This window comes from Thamnophis sirtalis, unplaced genomic scaffold, assembly GCF_051295495.1.
Source record: "Thamnophis sirtalis isolate CommonGarterSnake01/CBP01778 unplaced genomic scaffold, rThaSir2_p1.2 scaffold_10, whole genome shotgun sequence".
In the NCBI taxonomy this organism is placed as follows: Eukaryota; Metazoa; Chordata; class Lepidosauria; order Squamata; family Natricidae; genus Thamnophis; species Thamnophis sirtalis.
In genome coordinates this window covers 26,162,009-26,181,320 of record NW_028261390.1, presented here as the reverse complement: position 1 = coordinate 26,181,320, position 19,312 = coordinate 26,162,009, and the positions used below count along the sequence as shown (strand labels likewise).

At 37.3% G+C, this 19,312-nt stretch overlaps 1 protein-coding gene across 2 annotated transcripts in view; it reads right to left on the bottom strand.

The window, feature by feature from the left end:
• The window catches only part of SH3D19 (SH3 domain containing 19), a 61,630-nt gene that overhangs the window by 6,434 nt on the left and 35,884 nt on the right, over positions 1-19,312 (bottom strand). For both annotated transcript variants that reach the window (XM_014068522.2, XM_014068530.2), the window contains 10 exons: positions 18,820-19,027; positions 16,538-17,497; positions 12,650-12,757; positions 11,676-11,785; positions 10,369-10,427; positions 8,510-8,768; positions 5,862-5,930; positions 4,967-5,039; positions 4,335-4,465; positions 952-1,010 (listed from right to left, as the gene is read on the bottom strand). In XM_014068522.2, the coding sequence (XP_013923997.2) occupies positions 952-1,010; positions 4,335-4,465; positions 4,967-5,039; positions 5,862-5,930; positions 8,510-8,768; positions 10,369-10,427; positions 11,676-11,785; positions 12,650-12,757; positions 16,538-17,497; positions 18,820-19,027 (2,036 nt within the window). The remainder of the gene's footprint in view (positions 1-951; positions 1,011-4,334; positions 4,466-4,966; positions 5,040-5,861; positions 5,931-8,509; positions 8,769-10,368; positions 10,428-11,675; positions 11,786-12,649; positions 12,758-16,537; positions 17,498-18,819; positions 19,028-19,312) is intronic.

Here is a 19,312-nt window from a genome sequence, read left to right as displayed (position 1 = left end):
GATAATTTTTTCAGCAACCATTCTAAGTTATGACGGTGCTGAAAACATAACTTTAAGGTCCATTTACAATCTTTGCAGAATTCCTGTCATGTGATTGTTGCTGACCTCTGCAGAGCAGAGAAATTGGGAAAGAATAGATTGCAAGATAATTTGGCTGTTTGCTCTTGTGTAATTGAAAGCAATTTGATCCCAGTTGTAGCCTTTGTCAGGGAGCCATTGGTGACCTATGCAAACAGCTTGTATTGCATTTTTCTTTCCAGTCTCTCTTGTCTGGGGGATGGGGTGGGGGTTGGCGGCTGGGGGCGGAGAAATGCATTTTTACACAATGTCTCCTTTGCCTTACCATTCTCCTACTGCTGTTGAAAGGAGTGATTGGAGAGAAAGAGATTTCAAGAGAGTAAGCTATTTTAGACATCAAGACAATGAGATCTGGATACCACCAACAGTGGTTAATGGTCTAACAAAGAGAGTTATAAACAATATAGCTAGTCTCCAAAAGACCTGAGATATGCCGTTTGTCATTTACCTTAATTTACAGGAGAAAATAACATCTATATTCTATACACAAATATATTCTTTACTATATGTTAACATTGCTTTTGAAGAAAAAGGAGAAAAGTTTTTTAAAAATAGTTTTTAAAAATAGTTTATAGAAATCAAACAGCATAGACAAGAAAACAGTTTTCAATAAATATTTTTCCAATTAGTCAAGCCACACAAACCATAAATATTTAAAAAATTAAAATCCTTAAACTAAACAATTATGTGATTTTGTTTTGTAATGTACTATGGTATGCCATTTTATAATTCTCTTTCCCAGAATTATTCTCTGTTTCAAGTCTCCAAGTCAGGATTTTACTTGCTGTGAGTGGTAGCCAGAATACCTTTTATGAATGGAAAATAAATCCGTATGTTCAAGACCGCAATGTCAACACTTCTATGAAAACTTACACAATATTGGCTGGTGAAAGCTGCTCTTTTTTCCAGCTATTTTCTCCTGGAGTATCAATCTAGAAAGGAGACAATAGAAACGTTTAACTACTTTATCTATGTACTTAATTAATTTCTTTTGAAAAAATTATTAGGGCTCTATTCCCTCCTTCAAAGGTCAGAAAAAGTTTTGAAGTGCAGGAAGGTGTACTATTATCAAGGAGTTGCAGCTGTTTAAACCAAATACATTTTTATCCTGGATTGTACCAGTTTCAGAAGACAGCCATTAAGGCTGGCCCAGACCAACAAATAGGTTGCAATGTTTGTGACAGCACAGTTGACTTCTTGCAGTCAAGAATTGTGTAGATATTGGCTGGTGAAAGCTGCTCTTTTTGAGTTCCTGAAAACCCAGTCACTAGTTTGGTCTAGTGTAGTGGTGTCATGGCAGCACTATGTGATGTATCGTGACTATTTTCCCCTTCGCTAAACCAGGTTTGGGTGTGGCCAGCATGTGACACATCCGGCTTGCGGGCCGAGAATTTAAAAGCCCTGGTCTAGTGGTTAAGGCAGCAAGCAAGAGCCGAGGTGGCCTAGTGGTTAGAGTACAGTTTTACAGGCTATCTCAGCTGACTGCTAGCTGCAGTTCAGCAGTTCAAACATCACCGGCTCAAGATTGACTCAGCCTTCCATCTAAGGTTGGTAAAATGACGATCCAGATTGTTGGGAGCAATATGCTGACTCTGTAAACCACTTAGAGGGGGCTGTAAAAGCACTATGAAGCAGTATATAAGTCTAAGTGCTATTGCTATTGCTAAGCTGGAAATCACGACACTGCCAGTTCTAGTCCCATTTTAGGCATAAAAACAGGCTGGGTAACTTTGGGCCAATCATTATCTCTCAGCCCAACCAACCTCACTGGGTTGTTGTGGATAAAATAGGAGGAGGAATTATGAGGTATGTTTGCTGCCTTGAGTTACAGGTAGTCCTCGACTTACAACAGTTCATTTGGTGACCATTTGAAGTTACAAATTAAATGAAATGAAAAAAAGTGACTTATACCACTTTTCACATTTATGACCACTGCAGCATCCTCATGGTCATGTGACCAAAATTCAGTAACTAGGCAAGTGGTTCATGTTTATGACCGTTGCTGTGTCCCAACCTTCTGACAAGCAAAGTCAATGGAGAAGCCAGATTCACTTAACAACCCTGATACTAACTTAACAACTGCAGTGATTCACCTAACAACTTTGGCAAGGAAAGTCATAAAACGGGGCAAAACTCACTTAACAACAGAAAGTTTGGGCTCAATTGTGATCACAAGTTGAGGATTACCTGTATTAATAAAAATAATAAAGGCAGGATCTTTAAAAAAGAAGTTGTTATAAAGCCAACATAGGAATATTGTTGTGCTTTCTCTTAGCCTTTGAATTTGAACAGCAAGCCTAATTTTTATCAAACTTGCTTGGTAAAACTGCAGTTCTCACTGTTTCTCTTCATATGGAAATCCTGAACATTTGCAATAATTTAGTAAGAAGTTTTCTTTGTTGTCATTTTTCTTCAGTCAGTATATTAGAAGATGCCCCACTGTAGTTCTTTCTGATTTTCATTTCTTGGGCTTAACTGCAAATTTTATACTAGCAATCCTCTCTTGTTTGTTCATATAATGACGAAAATCAACATATTTTGCAATTTTAAAAATTATTGTTGCTTTTACTTTCTGCTCCTAATTGACACTGTGGTCTATTGCAGTTTTTTTTTACTTCATACCGGTTAGCATTGTTGTTTAAACATTATTCACTTCAGCAGGGTTTTTTTTTCCTTTCATCACCCCAAAAATATATGTCTCAAATGCTACCATTATATTTATACAAAATAAAAAAGTAAGAATATAATTGTAATAATATGTTACCCAGAGTTTCTAGTATGATATTCTTAATGTTTTGCAATTGCTGGAGAGTCCCACTGCTGTTTCTCTGACAGCAAGAACTCCGACTAACCATAGACTTGAAAATACTGTGGCCAGGTGAGAAAAAAAGGAGGGAAAATGTTCTACAAATGCAACAAAGATGATTAGGGAGCTGGAGGCTAAAACTAAAGAATGGCTGCAGAAGCTGGGTATCTATCTAGTCTAGCAAAGAAAAGGACTGGGGTGACATGATAGCAATTTTCTAATATTTGAGGGGCTGTCACAAATAAGAGGCAATCAACCTGTTCTCCAAAGCATCTGAAGGCAGGATAAGAAGTAAGAAATGGAAACCCCCAGTCCCCAGCAGCACTTTATAAGCCCCCTAAGGCTAGGCATGGAATTCTTTTGACAAATTGCGAAAAACAGGCCGTTTTTTGCTCATTTTTGCGCCCCCCCAGGAGCACTCTGCAAGCCCCCACAAAGCTATTCATGCTTTTGTTGGGGGAAAAAAAACAGGACAGTTTTCACGAAAAATGGGTCAGTTTTGGGAGGTTTGCAGAGTGCAAAAACTTTTTTTTTTCCCTTTTGGAAAGTTCTTTAACTGATTGATGAGAATTACATTGATCAAATGCTATGCCAGCAGAAACAGTGTTAGGTGCTGCAGATTGTCAGAGATTTCCTTCTCCAGCCCATGGATAAATACACCTGGAAACATCTATCTGCCTACCTTCTCTCTCTCTCTCCTATCTACTGTATTTCTCTCTCCCCCCTTTTATCTACCTATGTACCTACCTACTCTCTCTCTCTCCCTCCCTACCTACGGTATTTTTCTGTCTTTCTCTCTCTCTTTATCCCTCTACCTATTTTTTTAATTTGCCTCTTCAAAATCTTGGTGCGTCTTATACTGCGAAAAATACGGTAATTGCATCTCTAAGGAAATTTCAGGGAAAGATGGTTTAAAGACTTCACCTTAATTAGCTCACTATAATGAAAGCTGAAAAATCGTATTACAGTATTGAAAAATTATCTATTTATACCAAACTAACACCAGACACACTCTTGTGAAACCGATGTTGTTCTTGCTTTCTTACTAATATCAGCTCTGTGCGGCTTGACACTTTTGAATTATCCTCAGAATCACACAAACTGTGAAGCAATAATGTAGTTGTGAGATTGTTAGTGTTAATCCAGTGTAGCTGTTAGACTATTAATATACCAGCTGAAATTAAGCATAGGTTAATAAAATTATTAATAGGTTAATAATTCTCACAATTTCAATTTATTGTAAAAATGAAAACCATAAAGATCAAGTCAGTTGCAAATTTAAATAGATTTGCTGCATGTTACAAAAAATATATCTTCTTTGGGCACTCAAGCAAGATTTAACTACATGATATGCTCAATAAAATGCACAGGGGGAAAAATTAAATTAGAACTCAAATGCAAACCCAGATGAAATGCACTATATTCCACTTGAAATGAGAAATATACTTACAATAATTTTAACAAAGCTAGCAGGAAAAATCCCAGTACGATTCTTGCATTTTCCTCTGTACCACTCATCATCTATTTTTTCCAAGAGAAAAACTGTGTCTCCAGTACTAAGGTCCAAATCATCAGTATGCTCTATGTAAAAATAAAAAATAAAACTGGTTTAGTTTACCAAATCAGAAATCAAATCTCACTTAGGCTAAACTCTATTTTTGGTAGCTACAATACATTACATAAATGTAGAGCAAAGGAACAGGCAGCTAACAGCATTAAAGGTCAATGCTCTGAGTTTTACTAAGCAGTTAAAAAGACAGCAATAAGACTCTCTGCGGAGAAGAAAGCAACCTAAGCAGAAAAACCAAAGGGAAAAAGAAGTGAAATTGAAATAATTGAGGAAAGAGGCTTCAAACATCTGCTAATATTTTTCTTCCCACCAATCTTTGCACCAAGGAATTTTCCAGAAGCAAAAGGCTTTGAATTTAATGTCAGGACATGGCAACTAACAAGCTAAGCTTTAAGATCAGGAGGACTAAGGAATACAAATTTTAGCATGCTGCAGAAAGTAAACCAAAGCATATTAAGAATCGTTCAAAAAGCAAAAACTATATTTCCATTTACTCTGATGTCACTTCTTACCTGCTGTGAAATTATGCAGTACTATTGCATGAGGAACACTTGGATCAGTAATCTTCTGCATATTAGCTGACTCCTTAAAAACACAACACAATTTGGAAATTACGAATAACTGATATTCTATCATATCTCGAGCCACTGAACTGACCTTTGGAACATCAATTGCTGAGTTACAGTGACTCTCTTCACTGATTTCAAATACAAAATTCCCAAACGCGAAGAGGAATCAATTTAGATTTTAATACAGCCAATTCTATTGAAAATTAATAAGCCAATACAGTGTATACATCATTAAAATCAAAATCACCTTTGCATAATTTGCTTTGGGTACTTTAAATTCAATATTCCTTCCTCCTTGTTTTTCATATTTTCTAATTCTTCTAGATGTTAACAAAGTAGGAGTGACAGTAACACTGAATCCCTTTGACAGTTACCGTTCTAAAACACAACATGTTTTTGGAAGATTTTTTGTTTGTTTAGTTCATATGCTGCCTCAGCCATCTAAGGGTCTTTTATTAAATATTCGAAGGATTCCAACATGATAAAATACTTAACGGACTCTTACTATGCTGCAAAAATTATATTTGGGATTGGGATATGTATTCTAGGCAATTTTGTATCCCTAGAATAGTGTTTAATTATTGAAATTTATACCTGCTGTTTTCTTTGCACTTTATACCTGCTGTTTGCTTTGCACCCTCAGGGGAGTTATTAACTGCACTGGAGATAAATGAACTTTGCCAGTTTCTTCTTCATTTATGCATTCTGCATAGATATTCTCAACTTGATCCACCATAAAAAAGTACATCTCCACAATTTAAAATTATAAAAAGTTAGATGACTAAACATATTATACACACACACATATACCTTCCATTGATGTAGAAATGAACATTACCTTATAAGAGAGATGTCCAGCATTTTGAGATGAACGGTCTTCTTTAGCAAGTTCATGATGCACAGGAAGCTGGAAAAAAATTATTCACATTTCAATCAAAAATAACTTTGGACAATCTAATATACATTTGTCGTCAAAATGTATTCAAGTATTGCATGTCATTTTCTTTTCTGGGATTCACTTTGGGGGATCCAAATGAACTATGCCACTGTTGCCCCATTAATCCCACAACTAGTTAATTCCAGTTGTTTGTTCACAAAATGAGAAATCCCTGGTTTAAATTTTGCACAAGGTTTTGTATTCCTTTTATTTCCCATAACATTCTGTGCATAATTGCTGATGGAAAATACTCCACGTTGACATAATTACTTCATTTGTTACTTGATAGGTTTCAAGACTTGATACTTGCCCATATGGCTACATTGTTAGTTATTATCTAAATTAAGTTTTATTCAACTCCTAAAAGATATAGACTGGTCCACCTTAGGAAAGGGAAAACACAGACTTCCGAGGATAATTAGAACTGCAGAAAAAACAATTGTTACCATTCTGCCTTCCATTGAAGACCTGCATTATACTGCACAAGTCAAAAAGAAGGCTGTGAAAATATCTACAGATGCCTCACATCCTGGACATAAATTGTTTCAACTCCTACCCTGCTAAACAAATAATTCCCACACAACTGTCGAAGTATTCATTAAGGCTGCATTATTATTACTATTAGTCTTCTCATTGTTCCTATCACCCATGTCCTCCCACTTATGACTACATGATTGTAACTTTGTTGCTTGTATCCTTATATTGATATTGATTGCTTCCTGATTGCTTATTTGTACCCTATGACTATCATTAAGTGTTGTACCATATGATTCTTGACAAGTATCTTGTCTTTTTATGTACACTGAGACAAATGCACCAAAGACAAATTCCTTGTGTGTCCATTCCATTCCATTCCCATTCCCATTCTATTCTATTCTATTTGCTATGAAGGACATATTAGTTTTTGTTCCTTTTCTGGATTGTTGAAGAGCCACACTGGTGTGTATAACAAAGGGTACTTAATGGTACTACATCTACATGGAAGTAAGTAAGCTGTGGGGTACCACAAGTTTCCATCTTAGATCTAGTACTCTTCAATATATTCATAAATGACTTAGATGAGGGAATAGAAGGGGAACTCATCAAATTTACAGATGACACTAAGTTGGCAGGAATAGCCAACACCTCAGAAGACAAGCTCAAGATCCAGAAGTATCTTGACAGACTTAAACAATGGGATCTATCCAACAAATAAATTTTAATGTGGAGAAAAGCAGTTTTACACAGGCAGAAAAAATCAAAGGTGTAAGTTTAGGTGAAACCTGGCTCAAAAACAGTCACCGTGAGAGGGACCTTGGAATCCTAATTGATGGTGACCTAAATATGAGCCAGTAGTGTGCGACAGCAGCTAAAAAGCTAATACAATCTTTGGTAATATAAACACGGGCATAGAATCAAAATAACATGAAATATTTAGTACCACTTTAAAAAATCTTAGTAACACCACCTGGAATACTGCATCCAGTTTTGGTCACCACACTACAAAAATGATGTTGAGACTTTCGAAAAAGAGCAACTAAGATGACTAAAGGTCTGGAGACTAAAACATATGAGGAATGGTTGTAAGATTTGGATTTGGCTAGTCTAGAGAAAATAAAGACTTTGGGTGACATGATAGCAGTATTCCAGTATTACCACAAAGAGGAGGGGTCAACTTATTTTCCAAAGCACAGAGGATAAGACAAGAAACAATGGATGGAAACTAATCAAGGAAAGAAGCAACCTGGAATTAAGGAGAAACTTCCTAACAATGAAAATTAACCAATGGAACAGCTTGCCTTCAGAAGTTGTGGGTGCTTCATCATTGAAGGTTTTTAAAGAAGAGACCGGACAACCACTTGTCTCAAATGATATAGGGCTGTGATGGCGAATGTATGGCATGCATGCCATGTGACCCGTCGCCCCAGCTTAGCTGTACCACACATGTGTGTGCACCTCCCGCTGGCCAGCTGATTTTTGGGTCTCTGCTGCACATGCACAGGAAGCAGGGGGGCATGGGGAAGCCATGAGTGCAAGCATAGGGGGGCAGGGGGGTCACACATGCGAGGACAGTGGTAGCACAAAGGGTGCAGCGCCGTGACCCATTTTTGGTCCCAGGAGGCTTTTGGGAGGCCTGCTAGGCCCAAACTGGGTCACGCTTGCATGCATAAGGAAGTGGGGGAGCACAGGGGGGGGTCATGTGCGCATGAGCAGTGGGGTGTCGCACATGCATTGCATTATGGGTGTTGGCATGTGCATGCTCTCAGAACGTGACGACAAAAAGATTAGCCATCACTGGTATAGGGTCTCCTGCTTGAACAGGGGGGTGGACTATATGACCTCCAAGGTCCCTTCCAGCTCTATTCTATTCTATTCTATTCTACTCTTCTATTCTATGATGTAATGATGGAACTCTATAAAACTCCAGTGCTACCAGAAAGTACATCAGGAAATGTGATATATTTTATTTGCTGACCTTTCATACAATTAAAAATCAATCTTCCTCCTCTTTTAATAAGAGACGCGATGTACAAAGTTACATCTCCCCATAGTAAAATTAATCTCCTCACCATATATTTGTTGTATAGAGGATGACCTGGTTTGGGTCGAGGGGGTAAATCTGAGCCATGTTTTTTAAAATCATCACTCTTTGTTTTTTTAATTCCCAATCCAGGCATGCTAGGTTTCTTATGGAGTGTCACATCAGATGACGAGCGTGGAAATCTATCAGTATCAGATGAGATTTTGTTGGATTTTGGCGGTGGTGGTCTTCCTGGGGCCACTTTAGGTAGAGAAGGCCGAGATGGTATGATTTTCCCCTGAACGGGTCTAGAAATTATGAAGAAAGCATAGTATTAGAAAACACATTCTATTCCAATTATATTACAAATACACTCTGAATTATTAAAAACTATTGCGAGATTAATTATGTGCCACCGTTGTTTTTGATTCCCGATGACTATGAAGGTAGATTTTCTCCATAATGATCTAGCCCTAATTTTCTCTCACCTGACTGTTCCCTAGGCAAGCAGCATATCTGCTCTCCTCGTCTCCCAAAAACATCTCCACCCACCATTACAATTATGGATATGTTAGAAGTAATACTAATCCCCATTAAAGAGTTTTTTAAAGAATCTGCTAAGAGCACTAGACACTCTTTAGATCCAATTGGCTTCTTATTAAATTATATTCTTAGGCATAATAAACAATATACAATTTAACTGTCTCTCTTCTGTAAAAATGAAATTCAAATGCCAAATGTATAAATCTCAGCAACATTATATTAGCTATCTGAAAATAAAATGAGAATGGTATCCTACATGGAAACCGTTCTGTAAAACAGATTTTCATATAGTTAGACAATTTCAATCAAGGAAACACAATGCAATCCCCATTGACTAAAACCATTAGAATAAGGGTGTCAAACTCAAGGCTCGTGGGCCGAATAGATCTGGCCCGCGGGACTGCCCTGGAAACAGCGAAGAACTAGCCCGCCGTAGCCCTCCTGAGCTCCATTTTCACTGGCAGAGAGTTCCAGGAAGCTGTTGTAGCTGAAAATGGAGCTTGGGAGCCCTTTTTTGTTGACAGAGCACTTAGGCCACCACAGGGACCCCCAACACGAATGACATCGAGCTAGCCCTGCTCATCCTGGCCACATACACCCCTCCCCGAGCTCAAACATAATCCTAATGCAGCCCTCAATGAAATAGAGTTTGACACCTCTGCATTAGCAATAGCAATAGCAATAGCAGTAGACTTATATACCGCTTCATAGGCCTTTCAGGCCTCTCTAAGCAGTTTACAGAGAGTCAGCATATTGCCCCCAACAATCTGGGTCCTCATTTTACCCACCTCGGAAGGATGGAAGGCTGAGTCAACCCTGAGCCGGTGAGATTTGAACCGCTGACCTGCTAATCTAGCAGTAGCCTGCAGTGCTGCATTTAACCACTGCGCCACCTTGGCTCTTAGAACTACACTTGAAGCAACTTCATTGTTGGATTCCCCTGTTCAATAGCTGGCATTTCATTTTGTTTTTCTAATTAATGCAATACATCAGTTTACCTTCTGCAATCTGTTAAGAATATTAAAATGTACATAAAGATTTCATTAAAATTAAAACAGGAGATCCGCTTTGGGTTATTCACAATGACAGCAAGCACTTTTACTACTGTATACTCTCCCATAACTTCATAATATACTATTCTCCTAAGTATTATGAATGGATCAGACTATGAACATAAATATTTGTATCTTCTAGGGTGAAATTACAGAATAATCAATATAACTTATAGTCCATATGTATTTTTAGAATTGTAGAATATTTTTCATTTTGTTATATAAAACTATACAACTAATATCAATATAATAAAGTGGTAGCAGAATATGTACTGTGCAACACCAATCTCACTGCTGTTTCTTTGCTACTCACCTTGGAGGCAGAACTGGCTCATTCTTGATTGGCTGTATCAAACTGGGCTGTTCAGGTTCCTATTGGGTGATTAAATGTTATTATTATTTGGACAAAAAAAATTAGAATTGTTATGATTATTTCAAAGTAAAATGTCAGATAAGAAAAGGTCTGGTATTTGCTTGGACAAGTCTATACAAATTTCTTGGCAACATTTTTGGTCAAATGCCTTCTTCCTAAGATTATGAAATAAAGACCCAGCTGACTTCACGATTAAGGTAGATTAGAACTCAGTTTCCCAGTTTCTAGCCTGGTGCTTTTAGCCATTACACCACAGTTGCTTTTGTGTATATACAGGTAGTCTTCAAGTTACGACTGCACTTGGAACCAGAATGTCTGTCACTAAACAACCTGACAGCGAATTGCCATGTCACATAATCACATTGCTTAGGGATGGCAGTCCATGGAATCCCTGTTGCTATCGTTAAGTGAGGGTTGTGGGTCATTAAGCGAGCAGCTCCTCACAACTTCCTGCTGGTTTCCAACAACCACAAATCAATGGGGAAGTCATCAGAAAGTTGTAAGTCATAGGTAGCTTGGATATAGGCCAGTAGTGACTACTGCTGGCAGTAGGTGGTGAGGGAGTGAGGTGTGTGCAGATGGCTAAAGAAACGTGAAATAGACATGGCAGTGCTTGGGGTAGTTATCGTTGGAAGGAGGAGAATGCACAAAGGTGCAGAGAGAGGTGCAAATATAGCAAGGCTCAGGGAAGTGCATGAGGGTGTGTGTAGGTGGCAGGGGAGGGGCAACTCAAGCAGAGTGTGCAAGGGAACATGAGTGGCAGGGGAGCTTCAATGCAAGTGCTGAAGGGTTAGGGTGGCTGCTGACCTTGTTAAAAATGGATGAACCTTTACTTCAATACATGATATGGTTAAAAAGCCAAAAATTACAAGATGGAATGGACAATTTTTCAGAATTGCAATAGTCTTTCATATGAGTGTTTCAACAACACATAGTACAAACGAAAGCAGGATTACATACTATATAGGAAAATTGGTTGGAATGAGGCAAGGCAAGTGCAGGAACCGTTTAGGTCTGAATGCAAGGAAACTAAGGAATCTGAATTTATTTATTTGAAGATTGCAGCTATTTTCTCACTTGTACTATTTTGGGGAGACGGAGAGAACATAATTGGTGAAATATGCACATTAAGCATTGTAACACTTAAAGATTAAGTAAAATGGTTTAATATAATGTGACATTTTTTAGAAAGGAAGGGAGGGAGGGATGGAGGGAGGAGGGAGGAAGGAAGGAAGGAAATGCATTACCTTGTTAATAATGTTGATGTTATTGAGTTTTCCAGCTGCAATACCAGATGTGCTTCCAATTGGTTTCTCTGTAGGTAGTGGAGGAGGGCTTTCCAGAACGTCATTTAAAGCTGTAAAAATATTTACAATTTTCCAATGTTAACTATCAAAATTCAGATTTTGATTATTAAAGAAATATTATTAAAGTTATTCTACAAAAATATTCAATGGAAAACTATAACAAATCACACACAGCAGAATTGCACTACAGGTAGTCCTCCAGGTACAGTGGCAATTGGGACCGGGATTGCCAACACTGGGTTGTTAAACAAAACATCACATGACTGCATCGCTTAGTCCTGGTTGCCATCATAGTCCCAAGACATGCAAGTCATTAAGCAAGAAGCAGCAGGAATTCCTGGTAAGGAGCACCAGAGTTCACAGCTGGGTGGGATAGACCTTAGCACTACTTGCATGTAAGTTGGGGAAAGGGGCTGCCTTTGTATGTTCGGGATAGGAAGGTCTGGGATGGAAGGTGCAGGTGCTTGCAAGTCCATATGTTCTAGTCATTCCCAAATCTAGGGTGCTCATCTCCGTTTCAAAGCCAAAGATCCAGCACTGTCCAAAGAGGTCTCTGTGATCATGTGGCCAGCATGACTAAATGCCGAAGGCGCTTGGAACACTGTTACCTTCCCACCAAATGTGATCCCTATTTTTCTACTTGCATTTTTAATGTGTTTTCGAACTGCAAGGTTGGTCGAAGCTGAGATAAGTAATGGGAGTTCACTCGGTTACACGGTGCTAGGGATTTGAACCGCCAAACTGTCAACCTTTCTGATCGACAAGCTCAGCGTCTTAGCCACTGAGCCATTGTGTCCCTCGATAAATATGTTCTATAAAAAACAACTTTAGGCAAAAATAGCTTTTTCAAGATTATATGTTTTATACAGGAAGGATGGATGGATGGATGGATGGATGGATATTATGGATATTACCTTTTGCTGGTTTAGATGGGATTCGGATTACAGTAGGTTTGCGCACAACAGCTGGTTGAACTGGTTGCTCTTTTGCAGATTCAGCTTTGGATGGCAAATTGGTAAGATCTAAGAAAAAACACAGCATTTTATTCTGTTTCCTTTCAAGAGGAAACATCAGTAACACTCATAGAAATCTAGGGTTGTATGCTGAAAGAAATACCTCCACCAACCACACTGTCTAAAGTTTACAGTAAATTTCAAAAAGGGAATTCCAGCCTAGTAAAGATAAGGCTCTTTCAAAATATTGCAAATGAGGAACAGATGGGCATTTCAGCCTTATCTGTTGTGTGTGGCATCTGCATCACTTATGGAATTTGAAGAATTAAATTCAAATAACACACACAAGCCTCTCCTTAAAAGGTTCAATATTAAATAAGGAGTATTTTTAAAAAAAATAGTTTACAAGGTTTTTTAAAATTTAAGTCTTGCATTAAAACTGATTAACTGTGTGAATCCTGCTTCCTTGGTTGGGAACTGCTATTAGGGGATTGACCGCTTCCTTCTAAACAGAGCATTTCACTCACATTCATTCTCAGGGTTTCATGTTTTTTTTCAATTTGCCCTGAACATTCTTTGGCTGCTGAGCTTGCTTTTTTTGGCAATTTGATGTTTTTCTTGGTTTATTATTATTTTTTTACTTCCTATAAAGCTTTCCAAAACACACATAACATCTGTCATATCTGGCTTCACACTGAAAGGCAACAAAAGCCTCTTTCCGTTGCCAGTTATCTCATTCCTCAGTTCTGCATAGGTCTGCAACAACTTGATAATCAGATTTGCCACAATGCCAATGTGATGATGCCAGTCCACATTCACAGGAATGACAGCCTGTTACTAAGACAGTGAATATACATGACTTTGTTCACAGAAAGAAAAGGCAAATGCACCAGACCCTCTCTTTCCTGAGAAGGAAAAAGTGTTATTCTCTAGGGAGTTCCAGGGAGCAATTGTTGTGCTTAATCTGGAAATAAAAGATCAGATCAGTACCATCTTGTGGCCTTTTGAATTTTTGAGTTTAAATTATCTGCCAGATGGTGTAATTCACCAGCTCAGTACACTAGCTCTTACAACAATACATGGGCCACGAGTTCATATAAATTTATCTGTAGAACACACATACACAACTGTTTTTTTATTTACTCTTGTGAGGTCTTTCTCCCAGGATAGAAGGGGTGGAAATGGAATGATACCACCTCTAGTCACTTGTCTTGATGCTATATGGCCAGGAGGTGCAATTACCTTCATATTATTAATTTTAGCTTCTTACTTGCCAACTCTCTTGCTCACAACTTAAAGGGGAGGTTACAAGGCCACAATGCCTCTTTCTCTCATCTCTTGAACAGAGATGGTAGCAGCAGGAACTACCAAGCTAGTACCGCAGAACAGGAGGTGGGACCAGAGGATGAAGTCCAGAAAGTTTTGAGAGATGAAGTATGAATTCTTCAGCCAATCACACTATGAACTCAGCTTGAGTGCTGCCACATGAATCACACCAAACAGAAAGAAAGAACTATTCTCATAATTATAATTTTTAACCACCATAGCTGGTCACGTTGATGGGATGGAAGTAACTGCAGGAACGTCTGGTTTTAAATTCACAAACCAGTTCTATAGTTTTTAAAATAAATTGTAACCTTCATTCTTTGTATCTATATTAACTAGAGCTTTAATAGAAAATCAGGGGCTTTTTCAGTACCATTTTATTTTTGTATAAATAAAGCACTACTGACCTACTTTAAAAATCTGCCTATAAACATTGTTGAATATTATAAGCTTCTTTGACTTGGGCCTTTGCTATACACTGGTTGAAAATCTTTCATAAATCAGTATATAAAACTGTATTTCTAATATACACAGATCTACACAAAAGTAGTCTATTTCTACTATTCTAGAGCTAAAAATTTACTAAGGCTAATATAGTACTTATATCAGCTAATTATCAGCATCAGTATGTTCCACATGCCTTTCTAGTAACAATAATTAATTTATTAAATTTCAAATGTGTTCACAGTGATTCCCAGAATTGCAATCACTCTTGCAACAAATGGAATTTGATATGTAAACTCATACAAGTACATTTATTTAGCTCTTAACCTCTCTGGTACATAGCTCCTCAATGTTATTATCAGACCTCAAAGTTAGTATTTTTTATGCAAGCCTTATGAAAGTCTAAAAAGAATAATTGGACTGAATTTCAAAAAAATCAACCATTAGGCAGTGCCTGTTTTTTCTGTTCAATTACAGAGTAATGTTCAGTTCTATTTGTTGTAGATTCTGAACAAGGATAATTCTGTCAGTATTTGAAATAACTAAAATCTCATAATTCAAAGAAGACCAAATATTTACAAATTTTAATGAGAAAAGATTTGAGAAATTGGAAAGCAAATTATTATGAAATATACCAAGGCAAATATGTGCATGGTTATGCCTTAAGAATAATCTGAAAAAAATATTAAAACTGTACTACTATACGGGTAGTATAAAATATATTATACAATACTATATACTGCCTTTCTTCAAATATGCAAAATGATGGAGGGGATCCAGATAAATAAGCACAAAAGATATAATGAGAATTGGAGGGGTTCCAGATAATAAGCAACAAAAGGAATAATGACAGCAGAACAGAAAGAATAAAATAAAGCAGAATGTAGCTTGGAGTTGAACTGCGGGGTTCTTGGTGCTCCCTGAGCTTGGTTGTTTTCTTGCAGACATTTCATTTGCTAAACTAGGTAACATCATCAGTGCTACTAAGGAGTGTAGTTCCTGACCCAATGTTATCCAGTTTGAAACTTTTACAGAAACATTTTGCAATCTAAGAGTATTTACTGTTAGATTTTTTTAGATTTTTTAAAGATTTTTTTTATTATTTATAGGCCGCCCTTTTCCCTGAGGGGACTCAGGGCGGCTTACAATTCATGGGAGGGGGTGTGCAAGACAAAACATAAGACAGTACGTGAATAAAAAAACCAATAAAACACAACTTTCATTCAACATTCGGGTGGGGCGGATTAAAATCTTTATCCCCAGGCCTGACGGGATAGCCAGATCTTAAGGGCTGTGCCGAAGGTCTGGACGGTGGTGAGGGTGCGAATCTCCACGGGGAGATCGTTCCAAAGGGTCGGAGCTACTACTGAAAAGGCTCTCCTCCGCGTAGTCGCCAGTCGGCACTGACTGGCGGATGGAACTCGGAGGAGGCCTAATCTGTGCGATCTAATAGGTCGAAGGGAGGTAATTGGCAGGAGGCGGTCTCTCAAGTACCCAGATCCACTACCATGGAGGGCTTTATGGGTGGTAAGTAGCACCTTGAGATGTGGCAATAGTATTTTCAAAACAATGTTTTCCCTTGTGTAATCCAAGCACATGTTTTCTAAGAAATCAAAGATAAGGAGGGCCACTTCAGAATACAGCTTCCTTAAAGTTAAGCACACATACCAATCCTGGATAGAATCTGAAAGCTTATCTGTAGTCTTTGACCTTTTATTGTTATTCAAATTAATAGCATCTACTTTTATCACATTTCTGTTACCTTGGAGAACATGGAACATAGTAACAAACGAACAAACAAAAATCCAGTAATTCTGCAAACCATGTATTTCTAGGATAACGTCAAATAGCAATACTGTAATATTAATAGGCACTGATTTGATACCATAGACGTCAACTGGAAAACTCTCCAGTGCATCCACCCAAATCCATTATAGACAGAAACATTTGCAGATGAATTTTATCATTTTTATATACATACTAATGTTGCTATTGAAATGCACCTGCATTTACTATACAACCTGAAACTGGATTTTATTTTCATTTTACAAAAGCTCATTTTCTCTTTTTAAAGCTTACCTGATTCTGAATGAGAAATTTCTTGAACAGCCTTGACAGGGTTAAAGGATAAAACATTGTCATCAAAGCTGATCAGATCTCCTTCTGCAGAAGTAATATTTTGTGTTGGAGATGCTGCAACGCTGCTTGGACAAGACTCCACGGGGGATCTAACGGCATTTGATTGGACAGCTATAGAGGGCTTGGAAGCAATACTTGTTGGTTTCAGGGGAAGCATAGGAAGAGAAGGACTTTCAAAAGAGACTGACTTCTTGGGAAGAAGTGGCCTAGGAGCAGGAATGGGAAGTTTTCTTTGTCCATCAGTATTCTCCAAAGCTGACCCACTTCCTGAATTAAGGAGCCCATTGCTATTACTCTTTACAGTCACTAATGTTGGCTTCTTTGGCAATTCAGGCTTGGTTATCATGTTGCTCCCAACTTCCTCAATGTGAAGGGGCTTCTCTTGGGAGGCAATTTTTTGCTCCCATTCTCCCGATGCTCTGTTAACACCTGGCTTGGGTGCCACAACAGGCTTTTTTGCACAAATGGTAGGTTTAGGGCCTAATGAGCGTGGAGATGCTTCTGGTTTCTTGGTTAGTCCTGAAGTTTCAGCATTCCCTTGCATCTCAAATGATTTAATCCGTGATAATATGTTACTTTGGTTGTTGTCTGTATCCATGTTGTCCATTTCTATATGACTTTCCTTAAGGCTATTGTCTAGTAAAAACATCAAAGGATTAGTTAACTCATCATTTTTGCTCCTTGATGAGCTCGTTTGTTCCTGATTGTTTGCTTGATTGTCTTTAGCCACTGGTTTCAGATTGCCCTTTGATCTTGGTTTTGGCACAGGACATACTGCAGCATTAGACGTCTCTTGAGATGTCTGGTCTTCTAAAATAACTAAGAGTTGTTCATTTATGGGAAGACTGTTGTTTATCAGAGATGACGAAGGTCTAGGTGGCTTCTGAGAAATATGTATAGCTGTAAAAAGCAATGTACATATACAATAGGTTTCATTGAAAGATTACAACATCAACTAACATCTTAGGCCAGTGGTTCTCAATCTTTTCTTCACCATGGTCCCCCCTTTAAATACTTTTGTGGCCACGGACCATAGCCACAGACCACCAAGACTTAACTCAAAATTTAAATAACATTTCTTCAGGCCTTCAGACTCCCTCTAATGACATCACGTTCCCCCAGGGGTACATGGACCACAAATTGAAAACCACTGCATTAGGCTAATTGTTTTTAAAATAAGTATTGCATGCAATCGTTCCGCAGTGATAAAATCAGTTCAATTATCTGCAGAATACGACATCAGTGCTAAGAACAAATAGATTATAAAATTACTTTCATGGAAGAATTTATAGAAATTGTATATTGTGTTCATGCATATTTTGAAAACATATGCAAAAATTATCTTTCAAACTTTGGTCAGTGTCTACTAAAATAAATGTGCCATAAATTCCAATAAAATATGTTTCATAAATACGTTACTTATATACAAATATAAAATGACTCAGATAATTCATTCATAAACTAGAATTTATTTAATTTGGGAAAAGCTTTAATAAGATTATATCTTAACTAAGCCTATATATGTTTACTTTTCACTACTATATCTTAACCAGATATAAGCTTTAAAGTAATTGTGCATTAGAATTTACTTGCTGATAAATAGTTTGAGTAAATAAGATTCTTTTTTTTTTTTTGCTAATTTCAATCATGATAATTGGGGATCACCAATTATACATACGTAACATTGATGGAGTGTTTTACTGATGGGATACAAAATGTGTTGTGGGTGTATTTTTTTAATTACAATGTTGAGATATATACCTCCGGGATTGGATTGGCACTGAAATTTTGTTAATAAAAATTACTGTACACCTTTTTTACCATTTAAATCAGTTTGCAAAATATGTTCTTTGTAGTAGTCTTTGGCTAAATATTTGTTCATTTCTTTAAGTAATTGGAAAATTATTTTCAGTTTGGAAGAAGTTGGAATTTCAAGTTTGGATATTATGAGCAAGAAAGGTCTTTTCACCGAGTTCATATTTTATAGCTCATTTTTTATAAATGTATAACTTCTGAAAAGTATTTTTGACATATTCTCCTAGATTTTCAATTACCCAGTACTTTTCAATATATGCTGGTCTTGTTGTATTTGGGTCTTTTCCAGTGTACATCTTACACGGGAAAAGACATGAATATAACAAGACCAGCATACCTACACCCGTGAAAATCTACGAAAACATATACATACATACATCATCAAACTAAAATTAACAGCAATATACCTGGAGTATTTTTGCATTCAGAGATAATGGAGAAATTATTTTTCACATTTATTGCTGGCAAATTGCTGATTATCTCTTCTGGAAAGTCAGTCTGTGTTGAAGATGTAGTAGTACATCTAGAATTAGCAGCACAGGCAGCATTATTATTGCTGGCTGGGATGATTGGCACTTGATTGATCTCTTTGATTACCTGCTCATACGAAGGTGGCTGAAAAATAAAAATACCAAATGTACATACTATTCATGTTAGAAATTCAGCATTTATAAATGTATAAAATCCTAGTCCATCTCCTAAATGCTTTTTAATAGTAATTTTTTAAAAATTCCAACTCTGATAAAAAAACTAATGCAAACTAAAAGGAAAAAAAAGGTGGGGGGAGATCCAAAAAATGAAATACAAAACAATAGAAAGGAAAAAATAATAATATGGAAAAAAAAAGAAAATAAATAAATGGTATCCCCCTTCATCACAAACATAAACAATTTTAGTTAA